General features: G+C 39.5%; 2 protein-coding genes across 3 annotated transcripts in view; both read right to left on the bottom strand.

Moving 5' to 3' along the window:
- Positions 1–1,453: 1,453 nt before the first annotated feature.
- On the bottom strand, positions 1,454–6,777 carry bphl (biphenyl hydrolase like). Its single transcript, XM_052096509.1, has 7 exons — positions 6,596–6,777; positions 6,270–6,373; positions 5,968–6,134; positions 3,830–3,983; positions 3,594–3,725; positions 2,002–2,125; positions 1,454–1,859 (listed from the first exon to the last, which is right to left on the bottom strand). The coding sequence occupies exons 1-7, from the start codon at positions 6,676–6,678 to the stop codon at positions 1,769–1,771; spliced, it is 855 nt and encodes a 284-aa protein (XP_051952469.1). The 5' UTR covers positions 6,679–6,777; the 3' UTR covers positions 1,454–1,768.
- Positions 6,778–10,073: 3,296 nt separating this feature from the next.
- LOC127622398 (nuclear receptor coactivator 7-like) overlaps positions 10,074–20,151 on the bottom strand; it is a 36,784-nt gene continuing 26,706 nt past the window's right edge. For both annotated transcript variants that reach the window (XM_052096500.1, XM_052096501.1), the window contains exons 11-16: positions 19,610–19,757; positions 19,389–19,511; positions 16,494–16,646; positions 14,385–14,480; positions 13,015–13,088; positions 10,074–12,930 (exon numbers count right to left, since the gene is read on the bottom strand). In XM_052096500.1, coding sequence (XP_051952460.1) covers positions 12,795–12,930; positions 13,015–13,088; positions 14,385–14,480; positions 16,494–16,646; positions 19,389–19,511; positions 19,610–19,757 — 730 coding nt within the window. In that variant the 3' untranslated portion in view covers positions 10,074–12,794. The remainder of the gene's footprint in view (positions 12,931–13,014; positions 13,089–14,384; positions 14,481–16,493; positions 16,647–19,388; positions 19,512–19,609; positions 19,758–20,151) is intronic.

Here is a 20,151-nt window from a genome sequence, read left to right as displayed (position 1 = left end):
AATAATTACAGATATCAAGAATTACAGTTTTTTATAGTGGAAACTCTATTTTTGATATCAAGAATGTGTATTTCTGAAAGTGATGTAATTTTGGATATACCACAGTTAGTTCCGGTCCTCAAATCTGATTGGACGAGAGATGTTCCATGAGCACTGATGGTATGACACCATCAGCACTCGGACGCTTCACTGTGTGTGTGTCACTCCGCTTGTGTTCCTGTTGTTCTAAACTAAAGTGTAAGAGTGCTGTGGTGGCAAAAGATCATTTTTTGTGTGTAATATGAGCCATTTGGTGACGTGAAGTGAACCCGTCAGTCATTGTTTACATAGAACAGTGCTACATGAGTTTCCACATTGGATACACACTGTTTAAAATGGCGGAGGACATCGCTGTTTCTATAGCGACTGACTCTTGCGCAACGGCTACCGCGAAATAGGGAGGAATACCCCCGCGTGGACATTTATATTCCACTGAGAAAGCTGATCTTCAGAAAGCTGACAGCATCTCTGATTGGGTGTGGCAACATGTGATCGCGTGCACACACGCTCTCTCTCTCTCTCTCTCTCTCACACACACACACACACACACACACACACACACACACACACACTTACACACACTCACATCCATCCGTCTATCCTTGTTTATCCAATGACTTCTTTGAAACAGCACAAGCCATGATACTATTTCTGAAGTGACATTTCTGAATTATTTGTGACATTTCTGAGGTTTGGACACATTATTTGTTTTGAACCAGTAACGGCAGATTCTGATTCGTCGCGTAATAAAGTAGTTCCGTGCACAAATGCGTTTTTATGACCGTGCTCAGTTTTTCCTAATTATTTAAAAATTTAATTGTTCATTGAACTGTTGTATATAAGCAATATCACACTCGCAATCGTGCGATATGACCCTATATCAGCACTGCTGTGATTACCTAAAGCACTCGACCTGCCGCCGAATCACAGCAGTGCTGATATAGGGCCATATCGCACTCTTGCTCATGTGATATTACATAAATATCAAGAATTAAAAGTGTTACCAGTGAAAATTAAATCATATCAACAATTCACATCCTGCGAATGATTAAAAGTCAAAGAGGCTTTCCATACTGGGGGACACAGTTATCCTCAGCTCCAAAATAATGAGAAAGACAAGAGGCTTTTGCGCCCCCTAGAGGACTGGCGAAAGAATACAGTCAAATAAATACCACAGCCATATGGCAGTATATGTAAGCCACAAATCATCATTAAAGTGTCCCTGGCTGACACATTTAACCCCACTTTCAAAACTTTCACATATCGCAAAGTTTACACTTGAGTTTACAAACAACAACTGATATAAGTTTTAGTCAAATTGTTACAATTTCTGCTGACACAAGTTTGAATCCAGCTCACATTGTACTCTCGTCACTTACTCTTACTATGGTCATAAAGGCAGGTTATATTATAAGCGAACTGTGAGTTATTTTGGATTAAAGTGTTCAATGATCAGCACAATAAATCTAGTCAAATGTGATGTATTCTTAACATGTATTTACATAATGTTTAAGAAACAGCACATGAATAATAATATGCATTTTGATTAAAACTGTGCGGGCACTTAAATGACAAAACAACCCTTTTTTAATTGGAAAGAATAACCGAACGCTGGTCTTCTAATGAGCATGACAGCAGTTTATTGTCAACGTCCATGATGATTCTCTGGAGAAGAGACAATAACGTCTTTCTTTCCTCCTGTGGACATCAAACCCCGGCAGTCTTTCACTCATTCAGTCAGAAATTCTTCCACCAGTGCGTTAAACTCGCTGGCATAACGCAAGTGCAAATTATGCTTCCCTTCTGGCATTACATGCAAACTGAGAGACAGTAAAACAGTCTGTTAGCACACAATATGATATCATAATATTAATATAAGTGATATGATATACTATGCAAATAATTAAAGCATTATGGTCTATTGGAGCTGCAGGAAACTGTATTTATCACTGACTGTCTCACCGTGAGCCTTTAATATTCTGCTGAAGGAATTGTGGGTGAAAAGAGGGCACCATTGGGTCTTTGGCTCCGTGGACAATCAGCGTTGGACAGGAGATCATCTGCAACATCTCCCTGCATATATTACCTAAGATGAAAATGAAAAAAATATTAGAATTTTCTATATAACTTACATTAATGACTATTTAAGCTCCGATGGGCCCACCGGCGGGCCTGCGAGAATAACAATCGTCAATGTATGAATAACTACAGCCTTGACCAACACATAATAGGTGTCTTTGAAAGTTTAGATGCTCTACTTTCCAATGCATGTAAACATTATGACCAAAACTGAACAAGTGCTTTGAAATTTGCAGACAAATCAGAAGTGTTCCCTTTTAATAATCCCCCCCCCCTTCCTCCTCAATTTGGAATGGCCAATTGTCAATGCGCTCCAAGTCCTCATGACGAATCTCATTTGCCTCCTGAGACCATCAACCGACGCGTCTTATCACATGGCTTGTTGAGTGTGTTACCACAGAGACGCAGTGTGTGTGGAGGATTCAAGCCATCCACTGCGGCATTCACGCCCAACTCGCCAAGCACCCCACCGAGAGCGAACCACATTATAGTGACCACGAGGAGGTTACCCCATGTGACTCTACCCTCCCTAGCAACCGGGTAAATTTGGTTGCTTAGGAGACCTGGCTGGAGTCACTTAGCACGACCTGGTGATAGTCAATGTCAATATTCTCAGAGTTACCCAGGTGCCAATTTTAATAATTTATTTTTTTATATATATATATCTTGTTGCTTATATGCTGTGTTTTCACTTATAACTTCACGAAATATAAACAGAACATAAAATGTCACATATGATTATTTAGAGTCTGTGATTATCTTTCAATCGAGTCCACACACAAGATAATCAGATGTATAGATCATTAGATAATCCACATGAAGCACAATGTTACATATGACCACCAGGAGATGGCGCCAAATACACGACACAGACTCAATGATGACTCAAATGACACAGAATGAAACTCATTCTGTGAAATCTCATGACTAAAATCATGTCTGCATGCTCTGCAAACCTTTAGTCATCGTTGTGTTTGCATGTGTAATCAGTTCTTATGTACAATTATTATATTTTATTTGTTTTTAGAGGCTTTTATGGACACTATGATCAATTATATTTTCAATGTTATAACTTTTGATCGCTTTGTCGTATAAACACAAAATGTTCTCAGATACAGTCGACATGATTGGAAACAAAACAAATACATTTTTCATAGCCACCTTATTTACACTCAGAGATATATAATGTAAAATCATTAAAAAAAGTAAATATTTGGCTCTTTTTAATTTATGTTTTGCAATATTTTAGCATTTTCTTAGGCTGAGAGTCTCAGATTGCATCATAATCTATATCTTTAGAGCTTAAAGGGTTAACAGACTAAATATGAAATAGATATTTCTTAATATCTTATTATCCATTAACAAGATTGGTAAATTAACTAACACAAGGGTGACAAAAACCCTGTTAACTGTTTTTAGTCGATACAAATAGGCTCAAAATTGGGCTGAAATATCAGCACGTCTCCAATTCTTACCCTGCGAGTTGTGTGTAAACTGTATGATGCCGTCAACCCATCTCTCCCAGGTCTCACGAAAGTATCGAGCACCGTATATCTCTTCCATCGGCCGCCTCATTCGCTCACTCCATAATGACACGTCACGGATCGCTGAAACACACACATACACGTTTAACGCGATGACGCATGCCAGAGGAAACCGAGACACTCTCGCTTCTCGTCGGTGCATTAAGTGTTATATTCTCTCCTCTTACATCTATAGATCTGAACATCCTCCTCAGAAACATAGGCATTGGAGCCCCAAACAACCATCTTCTGAATGAGGGTGGGATTCAACGCCGCCGCTATCAGAGCCGTGACACCACCATCACTCCAACCTAACAGAGAAAACCTACTGAAGCCCAGAGACTACAGACACAGAGATAGAACGATTAATAAACTTTCACATTATCAGTACAAAGATACTGCCATTGATTGATGTTAAAAAGATAATTCAGTCAAAAATGAACCCTCATGCTGTTCCAAACCTGACTTTATTTCTTCTTTCAGTGGAACACAAAAACACATAAAGCTGCTGTTTTAAATGCAATGAAAACATAATATGACCAGGAGTTGTCAAGCTCCAAAAAGTGACAAAAAACCACCATAAAAGTATCATAAAAGTAGGCTTGAGTACGACTCAAGCGTTAGACTGGCGCTATAACAAAGGCAAAGTTGTTTTTGGGCCAAACGGTCAAAGACGTCCATCTAGTGTGTGTTTACATACACCAATAATTGGCTTCAAAAGTGGACACTCCACTGAGACTGCCCTGCTGTCTGTCACGGAGTCACTGAGACAGGCGAAAACTGAATCTGCTGGACCTTTCTGCAGCCTTTGACACAGTCAACCATCAGATCCTACTCTCCACACTCTCTATTCTGAGCATCAGAGGAACTGTGCTGGACTGGTTGACCTCCAATCTCTCAGATAGGTCCTTCAAGGTAGCCTGGAGAGGGGAGGTATCCAAGCCACATCAGTTACTTACTGGGGTACCGCAGGGATCAGTGCTTGGGCCACTTCTCTTCTCTATATGCACAACATCACTGGGACCCGTCATCCAGTCACATGGTTTCTCTTACCACTGCTATGCTGACGACACGCAACTCTACTTGTCTTTTCAGCCCAACGACACCACAGTGACCGCTCGAATCGCTGCCTGTCTGGCAGACATCTCAGCCTGGATGAAGGAACACCACCTGCAACTCAACCCAGCCAAGACCGAACTCCTCGTCTTTACAGCTAACCCTGCTGTTGAACTCAACATCACCGTGCAGCTGGGTCCAACTACAGTATCGCCTTCCCGAAACGGTCAGAAATCTTGGGGTATAAAATGCTTCTTCTCTTCAGAGTTGTAACTTGACACTACGACTTTTATAAGCGTGCCAGAGGGAAGGCCTGGGTATCTCAGCGAGTATTGATGCTGACTATCACACCTGGAGTCTTGAGTTTGAATCCAGGGCGTGCTGAGTGACTCCAGTCAGGTCTCCTCAGCAACCAAATTGACCCGGTTGCTAGGGAGGGTAGAGTCACATGGGGTAACCTCCTCGTGGTGGTGATTAGTGGTTCTCGCTCTCAATGGCAGCCTCCACATGCTGTGAGTCTCCGTGGTGTCATGCACAACGAGTCACGTGATAAGACGTGCGGATTGACAGTCTCAGAAGCGGACGCAACTGAGACTTGTCCTTCGCCACCCGGATTGAGGCGAGTAACTGCGCCACCACGAGGACCTACTAAGTAGTGGGAATTGGGTGTTCCAAATTGGCATTTTGCCCTTCTCTCTATCTCTGCTTACGAGCCAAGTCAGCACCAGTAGGCAGGGCCATGGGTGCGATGATTTTAAAATAGGCATCGATATTGCTGCTGTTGAGGCTGTCTTGATTTAATGAGTACCCCAAGTGATGTAGAGTTGTCGCGGAAGAAGAGAATGAAGCGTTTTTCGTTTTGCAGCTTTTATTGCATTGGGGGAATTTACAGTATTTTATATAGTAGAATGGCCTCTTATATGTCAAAATATCAAGGAAAATTTTATTCCACATGACGCCTTTAAATCTCATTCACATTTGCGCACAATCAAATCATTGAGACCCACAAGAACCGATAGTGGTCAGTGCCACCGACTGAAAACCTAGTACAACTGGTCTGACATTCCGTTGGTCGGAATATAGCGTACATGTTTTTATGGTGCTTTTTCAGAGCTTGACAACCCCTGGACACTGTACGTGTTCATGCTCCAAAATATCTCCTATTGTGTTACATAGAAGTCATATACAGTATCTCTATGAGGGTAGTAAATGATGACTGATTCATTCATTTGTGGGTGAACTATTTCTGTTTAAAACTTTTGACTCATACTTGCATTAAATCTACAGCGTCTTTGGCATCTCTGTGGAAGAAGTCCGTAGGGAAATCTCTGTCCGGGGGCCGTGAGCGCCCGTAGCCCCTCGGGTCCCATGCCACCACTGTAAGACATCTCTTATCCAGTTTCTCAAGCTGTGGGGCAAAATCAGTCTGCCCACTTCCTGTAACCACATCAAAGAGCACAGATATGACATGTTTCACACATATTCTGATGTGTTCTGGCATCATGGCTTCTACTGGTCCTTACAGAACAAATAAATTCTGCATGAATATGTTATAATATTGTGATACCAGACCTAAAGCTCCAGGCAGCAGCAGTACAGTGTGTTTGCCATCTCCAGTGCGCTGATAGTAAAGATCAACTCCATTCACTGACTTCTTACCAGAGGAGACAAACATACTGTGATTTAGAAATAAAAATAAAATTTGTTACATAATGAGCAATGTGCGCACACACACACACACACACACACACACACACACCTTACTGTATTCAACGAAAGAGTGTTTTTTACTGGTATAACGATCTGGTTATTAATATATTTGCCATCAATTCACTCAATGCACAGGAATATGCACAGTAAATAAATGCATGTCTGTTTCTCGTGATCTTAAGTTTTACCTGTAGAATCGTGTCTCTGTTAAACCTCTTCTGACTGTACTTGACAAGCAAAGTCCAGCTCGAATGCGAATAAATTTAGACATATCAGCAGATATATATATATATCAAATCTGCACTCAATGTAAACAACATTTAAATGCGCAAAATCGCAGCGAAAGTGCGCGTGTCAACAACCTGAGTGTTTATTTTGGGATGGTGGAGGACCCTTTATTTTCACTTCAGTAGATTCGACACACGGGCATTTTGGATCGGGATAAATATTTGTTTGCATAGTTAAAATGATGAATCTTGCTAAACTGATTTAATGTATTTTTTATGTTATAAAACTCTAGTTGTCCACTTGAAATTAACAAAACTGTAAACGGTACAATATTAAAATTAAAATGGTTAAAAAAATATATATATATTATTGGCTAAAATAAAATCTAGATATTGTTTTTTTAACGGCTTGAGCAAGAGAGGGCCTCTCTTATATTTATTAATAATAATAACAATAATATGCTTATATGAACATAATATAGTGTAATATTTTAACATTATTATCGACGAATAATGTATGTAGCCTAATGGCCTTTGACGTTTTAATTAACTTTGCACCATACACACGCAAACAAATACATATACATATTATACATGTTTATATACAGATGAAGTCAGAAGTTTACATACACTTTAGCCAAATACATTTAAACAAATGTTTTCACAATTCCTGACATTTAATCGTAGAAGACATTCCCTGTCTTAGGTCAGTTCGGATCACAACTTTATTTTATGAATGTGAAATGTCAGAATAATAGTAGAGAGAATTATTTATTTCAGGAGTTTACATACACTTTAGTATTTAGTAGCATTGCCTTTAAATTGTTTAATTGGGTCAAATGTTTTGGGGATCCTTCCACAAGCTTCTCACAATAAGTTGCTGGAATTTTGTCCCGTTCCTCCGGACAGAACTGGTGTAACTGAGTCAGGTTTGTCGGCCTCCTCGCTCGCACACGCTTCTTCAGTTCTGCCCATTTCTATCGGATTGAGGTCAGGACTTTGTGATGCCACTCATTGGAGTGTGACCTTGGCTTTGTTGTCATTAAGCCATTTTGCCACAACATTGGAGGTCTGCTTGGGGTCATTGTCCATTTGGAAGACGCATTTGTGACCGAGCTTTAACTTCCTGTCTGATGTCTTGAGATGTTGCTTCAATATATCCACATAATGTTCCTTCCTCATGATGTCATCTATTTTGTGAAGTGCACCAGTCCCTCCTGCAGCAAACACCCCCACAACATGATGCTGCACCCCCATGCTTCACGGTTGGGACGGTATTCTTCAGCTTGCAAGCCTCAAACCCCTTATTCCTCCAAACATAACGATGGTCATTATGGCTAAACAGTTCCATTTTTGTTTCATCAGACCAGAGGACATTTCTCCAAAAGTAAGATCTTTGTCCCCATGTGCACTTGCAAACTGTAGTCTGGCTTGTTTTTGGTGGTTTTGGAGCAGCGGCTTCTTCCTTGCTGAGCAGCCTTTCAGGTTATGTCCATATAGGACTCGTTTTGCTGTGGATCTAGATACTCGTCCACCTGTTTCCTCCAGCATCTTCACAAGGTCCTTTGCTGTTGTTCTGGGATTGATTTGCACTTTTCACACAAACTACGTTCATCTCTATGAGACAGAATGCGTCTCCTTCCATATCAGTATGATGCTGTGTGGTCACATGGTGTTTATACTTGTGTACTATTGTTTGTACAGATGAACGTGGCACCTTCAGGGGTTTGGAAATTGCTCCCAAGGATGAACCAGACTTGTGGAATATTTTTATCAACTTAAATATAAATCAATCAAGTACAATCAATGATAATATAGCCATTTTATTCTACAATTATTTTTGATGGTCAAGCATGTATTTTTACAGTTTTTAGTAGTAGTACAGTCTTAGTGTGTGTGTGTGTGTGTGTGTGTGTATGTGTGTGTGTGTGTGTATGCAGCAGCTCTCTCCTCACTGGCATCTGGCTCGCTCTTAAACCCCGTCACCACTCTCACTGCAATGATAAACAGCTGTTAGAGACCATCATTGCCAGGTAATCATCCTTGCTGTTCTCATCTCCTAATCTCACACTCCAATCACAAGCCGGTGCTCAACCACCACCACCACCACCACCACCACCGCCACAACAATCATGGTTACTACAATATTACTATAGAAGAAACTATAGTTACTACAGTCTACAATAATGGTATCACTTTATTATGAGGTTATATCTGTTAACGTTAGTACATGCGTTCTTCTAGTACTCCGAGGAAGAATTAATTGAAAATGAGAAAGGCGGTGCTTATTGGATGTACTTCACGCCACAGTCTGTTGCCAAATGATGAGATCCTTTAAGATTTCTACAGGACCGAAATAACGAATTTAACACAATTCTTGTAAAAGGTGCTAAAAAAGACATTTTAGAGACAATACATCCAATCCAATAATTGATCCTAACTAGGCTATATCTGGACTGTATCTAAACAAACATTTCATTCATTATGTCAACTTGTGTATCTTTAATTAAGCATTAGTCAGTAACTGCACTGCCTGATTAAAGTCTCACAGGTCTGAAGTCACATGACATAACAGTAAACGTTCCAGAGACAGTTGAGATGGTGTTCTGTTGTCTAATGGTGTACTTCAAGCTTGTAAGACTTCAAAAGTTCTTATTTATTCATAACATATGGGGCAGCTGTGGCTCAGGTGCTGGAGCGGGTCGGCTGCTAATCGCAAGGTTGGTGGTTCGGTTCCCGGCCCACACGACTCCACATGCCGAAGTGTCCTTGGGGAAGACACTGAACCCCAAGTTGCTCCCAATGGCAGGCTAGAGCCTTGCATGGCATCTCTGCTGTCATTGGTGTATGAGTGTGTGTATATGTGTGAATGGGAGAACGAGTCACAAAATGTTTAAAAAAAGCACTATAAGTGCAGAACATTAACCATAACTTGCACATCAGTGTAAGATTAATACTATACCATCTAGACAGGAAGCACAGTCTGTAGCTTCAACAGTGCCGGGTCATTTGTTTGTGTGTTTTACACCTTTGACCCAGTAGAGGGCAGCGCTGCTGCAGAAACGCACTGCTGGAAACACTGTCAGAGTATATCAGGATGGTGTTCCAGCCGCATCGGCGGAAAACTCACACAGGGGAACTGTTAACGTAACCGAACGTCACGAAGATCATCCGATTCCGGTATTCCGGTTCTCTGTTTCCAACCCTAACTATTAAATCTTCCATGGCTGTCTAACACGTTCATGCATTGTATTTTACTTCGTAAGCTTGCACTGTTTCCATGTTGTTAATTGCAACTCAAGGGCATCTTTTGTAACGTTTGTTTTGTTTATTGTGAATATATGATTTGAAAGCATGAAGTTATTTAATAGCAGTCTGGTGTAACTCCACCCCCTTCTAAATAACCAAGGATACGTCTTCATTTATTGCATTTATTTGGTTCACTTTACACAGAAAATGCACAATAAATACACAATAATTGGTTAACACACATAAATAAACAGCGTGAGGGGTTTGATATCACAGACTTGAATGTTTTGAAACATTGAAGAGTGAAATATTTGTACTATTGAACTATTTCTACAACTTGGACCAAATATACGGTTTTGTAATGGAGTCAGCAGCTGGTTAGCGCCCACAGCTGCGGTGATGTAGTGAAACTAGTGGACACTTCCAAACATCTACACACTAACTGTGGTGATAAAACAGACCACGAACTATAAACATCGCTCCGTCAATAATTGCACACCAATTTTTATGGCGCTCGATTTTACACAAAAACAGTGACAGTTCATGAAACAAACCTCGACTGTAAGTGTGACATGATGGTGATATCAGCCGCACATTTAACACAGTGTTCACGAGTAATTCTGGCATCATTTCAAGTGCTCACCATCCCTTTAGAATAACTTCACACTAGACAAGGGCCCTAAAATATCACAAAACAGTAAAACATCATCATCATGTAGGAATGTGATCCATTTCACATTCAATATATAAAATAAGTCAACTTCAAAAAGCAAAATAAACAAAATATAAAACCTATACTTGAAAACAATGCCAATAAAATGCTTTGGTCCACAAATTGGATATGCGGTTTCCCTTTGAATTACTCGAGCACTCGTGTGCTCTTTAAACGAACATGAACACATACACCAACTAAACGCTGTGAACTAAATATGTTTTCTATTCGAGCGACTGGTCCTGATGCTTTGGATTTGGTCACCAAATGGCAGATTTATTTTGTGTGTCTTAGAATATACAAGCCCTCCAGCTGGAACACTTTGTAACATTTCAATATTATTTACGACATTCATTGAGCTTTGTTAAAACATAATGAAAATATGCCAACAAAACGAATCAAATCTCCATGTTGTAAATTAAACACTTTCTTTTGTAGCGACGTGCCGTGGCGTAATAGATTTGGTCACCGAATGGTGGAAATTGGCATTTTGTTGTCTTGGAATATACAAGCCACAAGTTGTTGCGCTCATTTCAGACGAAATAACCAAAACGTCAACTAAACAAATTAAATCTCCATGTTGTAAATGGAAAAATATCTTCTATTCGAGCGAATGGCCCTGACGCAATGGCCACCAAATGCCCAAAAATTGTCTAAAAATGGTTGATTGTAATCTTCGATCAAAAGTTCTCCAGATCGCAGTTATATTCAAGCGAATGGTCGTGACGAAATGAAATTCGCCAACGAATGGTGAGAAATTGTCACTTAGTTGACCTCACAGGGCTTTTATCTGACAAAATAAAAAATTAAAAATTAAAATAATCCAACTAAATAAATCAAATCTCCATGTTGTAAGTGAAAAACACTTTATATTGAGGCGACGGGCCGTGGCGCAATAGATTTTGGAATTGAAAAGTGGAAATTGTCGCAATGACGCAATGAATTTGGACACATAATGGCGAAACATTGTCGCTTTGCTCTCAACTCGGTCTTGTATCTTCTACGAACATTTTGGCTGTCATTTACATCATACCTCCAGCTCTTTTCAAACAAACATGAAAATATGCCAACTAAACAAATCAAATCTCCATGTTGTAAATAAATAAATAAATAAATAAATAAATAAACGACTGGCCGTGACACAACAGATTTGGTCACAGAATGGCGGAAATCTGCATTTTGTCTTCTTAACTCGTGACTTGTAATTTCTATGAACATTTCAATATCATGAGCGTCATTCCTTGCGCTCTCTTCAAACGAAACAAACATACGACAACTAAACAAGTAAAATTTCCATGTTGTAAACAAAAAAAATACTTTGTTCGAAAAAATAGTTCTGACGCAACCGATTTGTCCATCAAATGCTGAAAAATTGTTGCAATAAATTATTACTTTATGTTTTGTTAGAAGATGAAGCCTCTTTTTTTTTATTCAAGCGTTTGGCCGTGACGCAATCAATTTGACCGCCGAATGGTGAAAAATAGTCGTTTTAGCGGTACAACCGCGGGCTTGTATCTTCTCTAAACATTTTGTCGGCCATATTAGCATGATCTCTAGTGCTCTTTTCAAACAAATACGAAAAATACTTCTGGAGCGACTGACCCTGACGTCATACCAAATGGCAAAAATTTTAATTTTGTTGTCGTAGATCAATCAAATAATGGGTTCCCCAGCTATGAACATTTCGTTACATGAGCTCTCTCAAAACGCAATGAAAGTATACCAACTAAATACTAAAAAAATTAACAACCAAATGGTGTAAATTAGGTTTTTGGTTGTGTCATAAGATAAAATGCCACAAGTTCTTTCGCCCTGAACACATACACAGTCTATAGTATTTTTTTTATTCACATATGCGTTAATATATTGATCATACTTCAGCAGGAGAACATCTGTAGAGAATATAGCATGCTGGGATAGCGGTTTCAATGGAAGGTTAAGGCAGCCACAAACTTCTCTCGTGATATTCTTAAAGTCTAAACGATCTCAGACCAGTAAACCTTGACAACTCACTTCAGGCTTTACAGGAGTAAAACCACATTGGGTCGGACACGGATTAATCCATCTAAATACCTCGTACAGTACAGGATAAAGCTACACCCGCATTCGGGTGTCAGGTAGAGCAAACGGTTTGTCATGCCGTGCTGGGTGGCGCAAGATTCACAGTGCATGTGGGTATACAGGCGTCCATGCATGCGCTCATTGAAACGCCCACACCTCCAGATTCTGGACGATGAAGTCTTGCTTGGAGGACAGCGGCAGGTTATTGAAGGTGGAGCATTTGGATGTGGTCCCGTGGTAAAGGTCAGCATCCAGCCACAGACCTAGATGACCCCTGAGAAGAGGACAGTTGAGCGTCAATCACGTGCTTTTGAGGGACACACGCATGTACAGGATCTTAGTGTGTTGCTGGACTCACCTGCCTCCACCGATCTGAAGAGAGTCCATGTTTCCTTTCACAAAGTAAGAGTTCTCTCCGGTCCAGCGGTACACCTGAACGCAAAATGATTCATTGTAAGTGATTAATAAAAACGTCCACATTTACTAAAAAAAGCTCAATTACTTTTTTGCTCATAATAAGAGATAGTAATTGAACAAACCCATTACACAAAGTATTCATCTTCTGCATGTAAATTGTGCCAATCTAGACCTGGTTCGGGACTCTAGGACCACCTAGCAACCAAACGGAAGACCCTAGCAACCACCTACAACAATCTAGCATTGTGGCGGCAACTTTTGCACAGGCAAACACAGTAGTAATTCATCTAATATATGTGGCTCCTAACTCAAAAATACAACTTTCAATATATACAGAGAACAAATACAGAGTTATTATTCCATGCCAAAAAACAAACAAAAAAAAAAACTTCCCCAGCAGAAATTGATACTTTTTTCTAAAGACAGACAAACATAAATGATAATGAAAGCCAAAATATTAAATTCCAAGGGTGAATATTTAATGAGTTATCCATTATTTTGTAGAGAGGGGTCAAAATGCCAATTTCCACCAATGATTTTGGAGCACAACTACAGGCCAAAAAAATAACCTTAGCAAGGTGTTGGCATCATTATTTTAATTATACTCAGAGATTTGTAGATCCATTTCTAAAATCAGTTGACTTCAGCAATGCTTGTTGCATTATATGCCAATGGTGCGAGTCCAAAAATGGGAAAAAACACATTTTAATGCAACTTTTCCAATGTTCTGGGTTAGCAGTGGTTTGGTTTGCCTCGCCACTCTTCCATGGATGGCATTTTTGGCCAGTGTCTTTCTGATAGTCGAGCGCTTATAACTGCAGAACTATTAATGATTTTAGACTTGTCACAAACGTACCTTTTTGTATCTTAATTTAAGGCCTTATATGATTCAATCCCAGAGATATTGGGCTCTCAATGTGGCAAACATTTAAAACTGAACAACAACCAAACCTATTTTTGACACAAAAACAATATTGTCAAACTGTAACAATTAAAATAATCTAACAGAGTCCAAAAATACACTATTATGAAGAATAAGCGACAGTTTATAATTGATACCTGTATCTAGTTTTTGGATTTCAGAAATGTACACATGAACAGTTTCTAACATTTTTTAATCTCTTTTTTTTGCCATAGATATCCCAAACTTGGTGGGATGGTCCCAACCCCCAAAACCCCCGCCCCACACATACACACACACTACTTTGGCATACAGACACGCACATCCAACCAAAACTAGGTGGCACTATAAGCAGCATAGTTACACCAAAAACTCTGATCCGTCTCAGAGAAACACTTCTAAACACACACCTTGATCTCAGGACAAAACGTGTAGAGGAAGGTCTCGCCTGTCCCGTAACAGTATTCACTGACTCTGAACGGATCAGTGGAAAACGTTCCAAAAACCTGCAGGAGAAAATTATGATACTCTTTAGCTTTCACATCATTAGCCCAACATCATCTAACATCATCTTCTATCACAGTCCATCACAATATACAGATGTGAACTGTAGGGGGCGCTCTAACACATTATACCCCTCACAGATGTGAACTGTAGGGGGCGCTCTAACACATTTTACCCCTCACAGATGTGAACTGTAGGGGGCGCTTTAACACATTATACCCTCGCACAGATGTGAACTGTAGGGGCGCTCTAACACATTTTACCCCTCACAGATGTGAACTGTAGGGGGCGCTTTAACACATTATACCCCGCACAGATGTGAACTGTAGGGGGCGCTCTAACACATTATACCCCGCACAGATGTGAACTGTAGGGGGCGCTCTAACACATTTTACCCCTCACAGATGTGCTCGTCCATAGACATTCAGTCTAATGTTCAGTTCAAGCAACACCCTCATTATTTCATTGATTATCTCGGCCTCTGAGTGGACTACAAGCTCAATCTAGGTGTCAATAGAAAGCTGAGATCCCTCTTTCCGATGATAAATCACATTCTTTACACTATTATCAATAGTCGAAAACATCTTATTTGTTTTGCATGCTTTTTATGCTGGATGGCATATTTTGTTCTGGACATTTAAGATATAGCATTGGATTATTCACACAATCAATCTCACAGACATGTAAAAATGGCTCATTCTTTAGAAAACTAAGGTAAAAGCTGATATAAAGTTTATTAGCTGTCTGGGGCTTACAGCAGCAGTTATCAGAGCGCAAATGAGATGTTTGTATTTGATGATTTACAGATATCATATTTCACTTTGTGACTCTTTTGAAAATCTTTCGAATTGTGGTATTAGTGCAACAAAATAAACTATACAGTCACATTCCTGAGACTAAGAGCTTTCGTTTGATATGACTTGTCTACTTATTTGCTATGTGAAAGACTTATTTTCATATAAATATTTCTACCCCATGACCTCTAGGGGGCGCTCATTTTTGATGCAAATAATTTAAGGTCTTATTTTGTTATTTTAAGTAACATAAATGCAGAAATTATTAAACTAAATAACCAAAATCTCCATGTTGTAAATGGAAAAATATCTTATATTTGAGAAACGTATACGGAGACTTTAACGTTTTAAGCTTAATTTCTGTTTGCAAAATAGCGCCCCCTTTGGACTCACTGGTGGGAGAGCACCTATTATGGTTTTTAAACGTGCCTAATTTTGTTATAAAGGTCTCATACAATAGACTTACATGCATCCGCAATGTAAGTGTGTTCATTTGCTCATAATTTAACCTTTTTTTCCTGGTGTCACAAACGACTCGTTCAATGAAGCATTCATTCTAAACTCCTCCTTTCAGAGAGCCTACTCTGCTCTGATTGGTCTGTTCTAAAGCATTCATTCTAAACTCCGCCTTTCAGAGAGCCTACTCTGCTCTGATTGGTCTGTTCTAAAGCATTCATTCTGAACTCCGCCTTTCAGAGAGCCTACTCAGCTCTGATTGGTCTGTTCTAAAGCATTCATTCTAAACTCCGCCTTTCAGAGAGCCTACTCAGCTCTGATTGGTCTGTTCTAAAGCATTCATTCTAAACTCCTCCTTTCAGAGAGCATACTCTGCTCTGATTGGTCCGTTCTAAAGCGTTCATTCTAAACTCCTCCTTTCAGAGAGCATACTCTGCTCTGATTGGTCAGATGTCCCAGTCTGTTGTGATTGGTCTTACACTACACGCTTAGTGTAGTGTTTTAGGGTGGGTCAAAGCTGTTCGCGAGCAGCCAATGAAGACCAGAGGCGGGATTTTTGTTACCGAATTAGGTAGGTTAGTACAGGAAGTACGTCTGGATTTACTAACGACTCATTTCAGGTGTTCAGAATCGGTTCTTTCTTATCGATAGCAATGTCAATAACTCTTGAACTTTGTGCAGCTTTGCACCTGAAGCAAAAAACAATCCCTTTAAATAATGACAGAATTAGTTGTCGTATGTTTATTTGGTGAAATACTCCAGTACCTGGTTGTCCATGTCTTTAATGACCAGCAGCACCGGGCAGACCAGCTCCATCAGGTTTCTGTACAGGGTTTTCAAACTGGTTCCATGTACCACTGTACTGTATGCCAGTCGCCATGGATACCCCTGAACGCGCGCCGGCAAACGAGTCGCCAACTGTCGAGGAAATAAAGTCACAATGTATCAAAATGTTCCATTAATCAGTGCATGTTATTCTACAGTCTTTGTAATATATAACAATGTAACAATATAACAACTTGCTCCGCCTCTGAAACAACTTTTCTTTTCTGCTGATGTCACCAAGGCCTTGTGGGCGGGGAAAAACAGCAATATTAACCAGTAATTTCAGCATACATTTTATGGTCCAATCACATACCGCTGGATAAAATCAAGCCCTGCTTAAATTATTACTTGGAAAAACAGCACACTATCTATCAATCATTGATTGATTGATTTTAAGATGTAGCTGAGAACTGGTAAACCAATCCATACAGATGAACAAATTAAATCAATAATCTTGTCTTTGTATCAAACTTTAATTGGTTAAAACAACCAGGATGAATAATTCAGCTCTTCTGCATGCATGCATATCTATCTATCTATCTATCTATCTATCTATCTCTCTATCTCTATCTCTCTCTCTCTCTCTCTCTCTCTCTCTCTCTCTCTCTCTCTCTCTCTCTCTCTCCTCATTAAATGCTTGTTGGATGCCGCAGAGAATAGCGTGAAGCCTCCACGCGTGGCATGCCTCCATGGTAACACGCTCAACAAGCCACGTGATAAGATGCGCGGAGGCAACTGAAATTCGATGAGGACTTAGAGTACATTGGGAATTCCAAATTGGGGAGAAAAGGGGAGAAGAAAAAAAGAAAAAAGATATTTTTGTTTTAGATCTTCAATCGAGATATGTTACACATAAAAAAACTTTAGTATGCAAAATACACACAAACAGAAGAAATCTGGAGGGGGGCAAATACTATTTCACAGCACTGTACATATGGCCACCAGGAGATGGCGCCAAATACACGACACAGACTCAATGATGACTCAAATGACACAGAATGAAACTCATTCTGTGAAATCTCATGACTAAAATCATGTGTGCATGCTATGCAAACCTTTAGTCATTGTTGTGTTTGCATGTGTAATTAGTTCTTATGTACAATTATTATCTTTTATGTGTTTGGAGATGTTTTTGGACACTTTTTTTAATTTTTTATTACTTTGTCATATCAACACAATATTTTTCTCAGATACAGTTGACATGATACAATGTCAAATTAGAAAAATAGTAAATTTTTGGCTAATTTTTTGTGTTTTGTCAGCAGTTTCACAGGCTGATAGTCTCAGAATATATCACAATCTATATCATTAAAAAATTGAAAAATTTTCTTTATAATAACTACGTTTCCATCCAAGGATTTTTTGCAAAAAAACTTTTTGGCACATCAAAATTTCACAAGTGTTGACATAATTATTTCTGTTTAACTCTAGCGCATAAACTCTATACATCAAATGTCACGAAAAACTGGTTTGGAAACAGTTTTTGTCGTGAAAATTGGCATTAACGCAAAAATGTTGTGTCGCATGACAGAGTTTGCCCTAATCGTTAGCCTGTGTTACCATGACGACTGTATTGAAAGCCAATTTATTGTACGTGATTATGGATTGATCTTTACGGCATATAGAGCCGATCTGCACACGTGACACTTCCAGGAGTGCAACACAAATATCTCGTATCATGCACCGGTTATCAACAAGTGCAAGGAGAACAAATGAATGGCCTCTGTTTGTGATTCATTTAATCGCAGTAAACATCCGTTTATTTATTAAAGTTGCTTTTTCACACCATTCAAAATAAATGACGGTAGTCACGGAATTAGCCCACAAAGCATAAAAAACATCATTTCTGTGCACAAAGATGTTTAAAATTAAAAATAAATAAAAAATACTAGGAGAAAAACATCAGTTCTTTTTTGGAACACTTACAGCCCAATGCTACTTTTGGGAAAAAATGCCGGCAAAATTCCCTGTGTTAAATAAAATAAATTACCAAATAAAAAAGCATTAAATTAAAAACAAATATATATTTTTAGACCTATATATGAATTTTCTTTACACAAACTTAAATTAGCCGTACCCTGTTCACTAGTTGAAAAACGTGGGCTGAATTTCATTCTCAGAAAGTTCTAGACCTTTTTTCCAAGACTATAAACTATCAGAACTATTTGTCCAATGAGCTCACTTTCAGAAAACCAGCTTTTAAATGTTTAAATAATTTAAATATAATCCTCTTAAGCTCGGATCGCAGTTACTGCTTCTTCAGAAAATATACATTTGCATTATGAAGCTAAAATTAATTTTAGATGACAATCGAGTTCAGTTGGTGGTTAAAAGTTGCTGGAGAAATATGCGGGACATAAAGCAGTTGTCATGGCGATGCTTTAGATTAGATGATTGTTTAAAATATTGAATATCAGGAATGTATCACATATGTAACACTGATATTACACGCATCAATTTTTCTTTAATATCTGTCACACATCATAAACACATCCATGATGATCCTGATACTGACACTGAAAGTTTCTCCCAATACTTGGTGCAGCTTGAACAGGACCATAACGATTCGCTTTCGGGTTGTAACCGATGGCAACCTGCGATAGGCGCAACATCAGGACCGATATTACAGTCCCATCAGAAGAGCAACTGCTCCCTTTTGATTGCACTTCCTCGTCATCTGATGCTTATATTTGTTAATTAAAATGACAGTAAACTGGATAATTTCAATGTGTTGTCTCAATAATCTCCCCATATTACCCAAACATCAGAGGAGTTGTATTTTGCGATAAACCAAAACTAATGCGAGAAAGTGTGTTTAGTCATGACGTGTGAGACCTTCTCTACATGCATGTCGTCCAGGAGTGTGCTGGAGTCCATCAACACCGGCAGAACATCGAGAAGTTCTTCATCCTCAAAGCTGAAGCTCTGACGTCTCTTTGCTTCATTAATCGTGATGATCTACAGAACATACCCACAGTAAATACAGCACATTCTCATATTCTCTATAGAATCAGATTGTGACAATGTTAATAAAACGTGTGTATTGTTATCTCGACCTCCCAGCTGCGAGGAACCGGATCGCTGAAGAAGTTATCGATCATGGTGAGCTCGTCTTTCTCCACCACCACGAAGCCCTGCTCATGAGCGTCTTTACCGTACGCGTCTGGAGACCACTGGATGAAGAACGAGTACAGGTGATCCACCCTGAAGACAGAAGACATGCTCATGAATATACACCAACACGGTCAAAACTATTTCTAAAATTTATAAATATATATTTGAGCATTACGCACAAAGATAAAGACAAAGACAAAGATCCCCCATTTAGCCTTAACAGACTGTAGGGGCAAGTGCTGTTAGCGAGCACCTATGAAGGCCAGAACGGTACATGAGGGGGTGGGTGGCCAGCACCACGCCCGACCGCCTTTGTCTCCCCAGTGGTGAAGTTTACACAACACACCAGGTACTCATTTTAGGCTGAGTCGACCTAGGGGAGACCCGGGACCGGTTCAGATAATCGTCACTGGTGTTGGCCATGAGCGGGAATCGAACTCGGGTCGCCAGGTTCGTAGCGCAGCGCGCTAACCGCTACACTACT

The sequence above is a fragment of the Xyrauchen texanus genome, chromosome 28 (genome assembly GCF_025860055.1).
Source record: "Xyrauchen texanus isolate HMW12.3.18 chromosome 28, RBS_HiC_50CHRs, whole genome shotgun sequence".
NCBI lineage: Eukaryota > Metazoa > Chordata > Actinopteri > Cypriniformes > Catostomidae > Xyrauchen > Xyrauchen texanus.
This window is presented reverse-complemented; position numbering and strand designations above follow the sequence as displayed.

What these genes read in the sequence shown, in the direction of transcription:
- bphl (XM_052096509.1), bottom strand. Translation starts at nt 6,678, where the DNA reads ATGTCTAAATTTATTCGCATTCGAGCTGGACTTTGCTTGTCAAGTACA. An exon ending in ACAGAGACACGATTCTACAG is followed by an intron (nt 6,374 to 6,595) that starts GTAAAACTTAAG and finishes TCTAAATCACAG; the next exon opens with TATGTTTGTCTCCTCTGGTA. An exon ending in CAGAATATTAAAGGCTCACG is followed by an intron (nt 1,860 to 2,001) that starts GTGAGACAGTCA and finishes ACTGTCTCTCAG; the next exon opens with TTTGCATGTAATGCCAGAAG.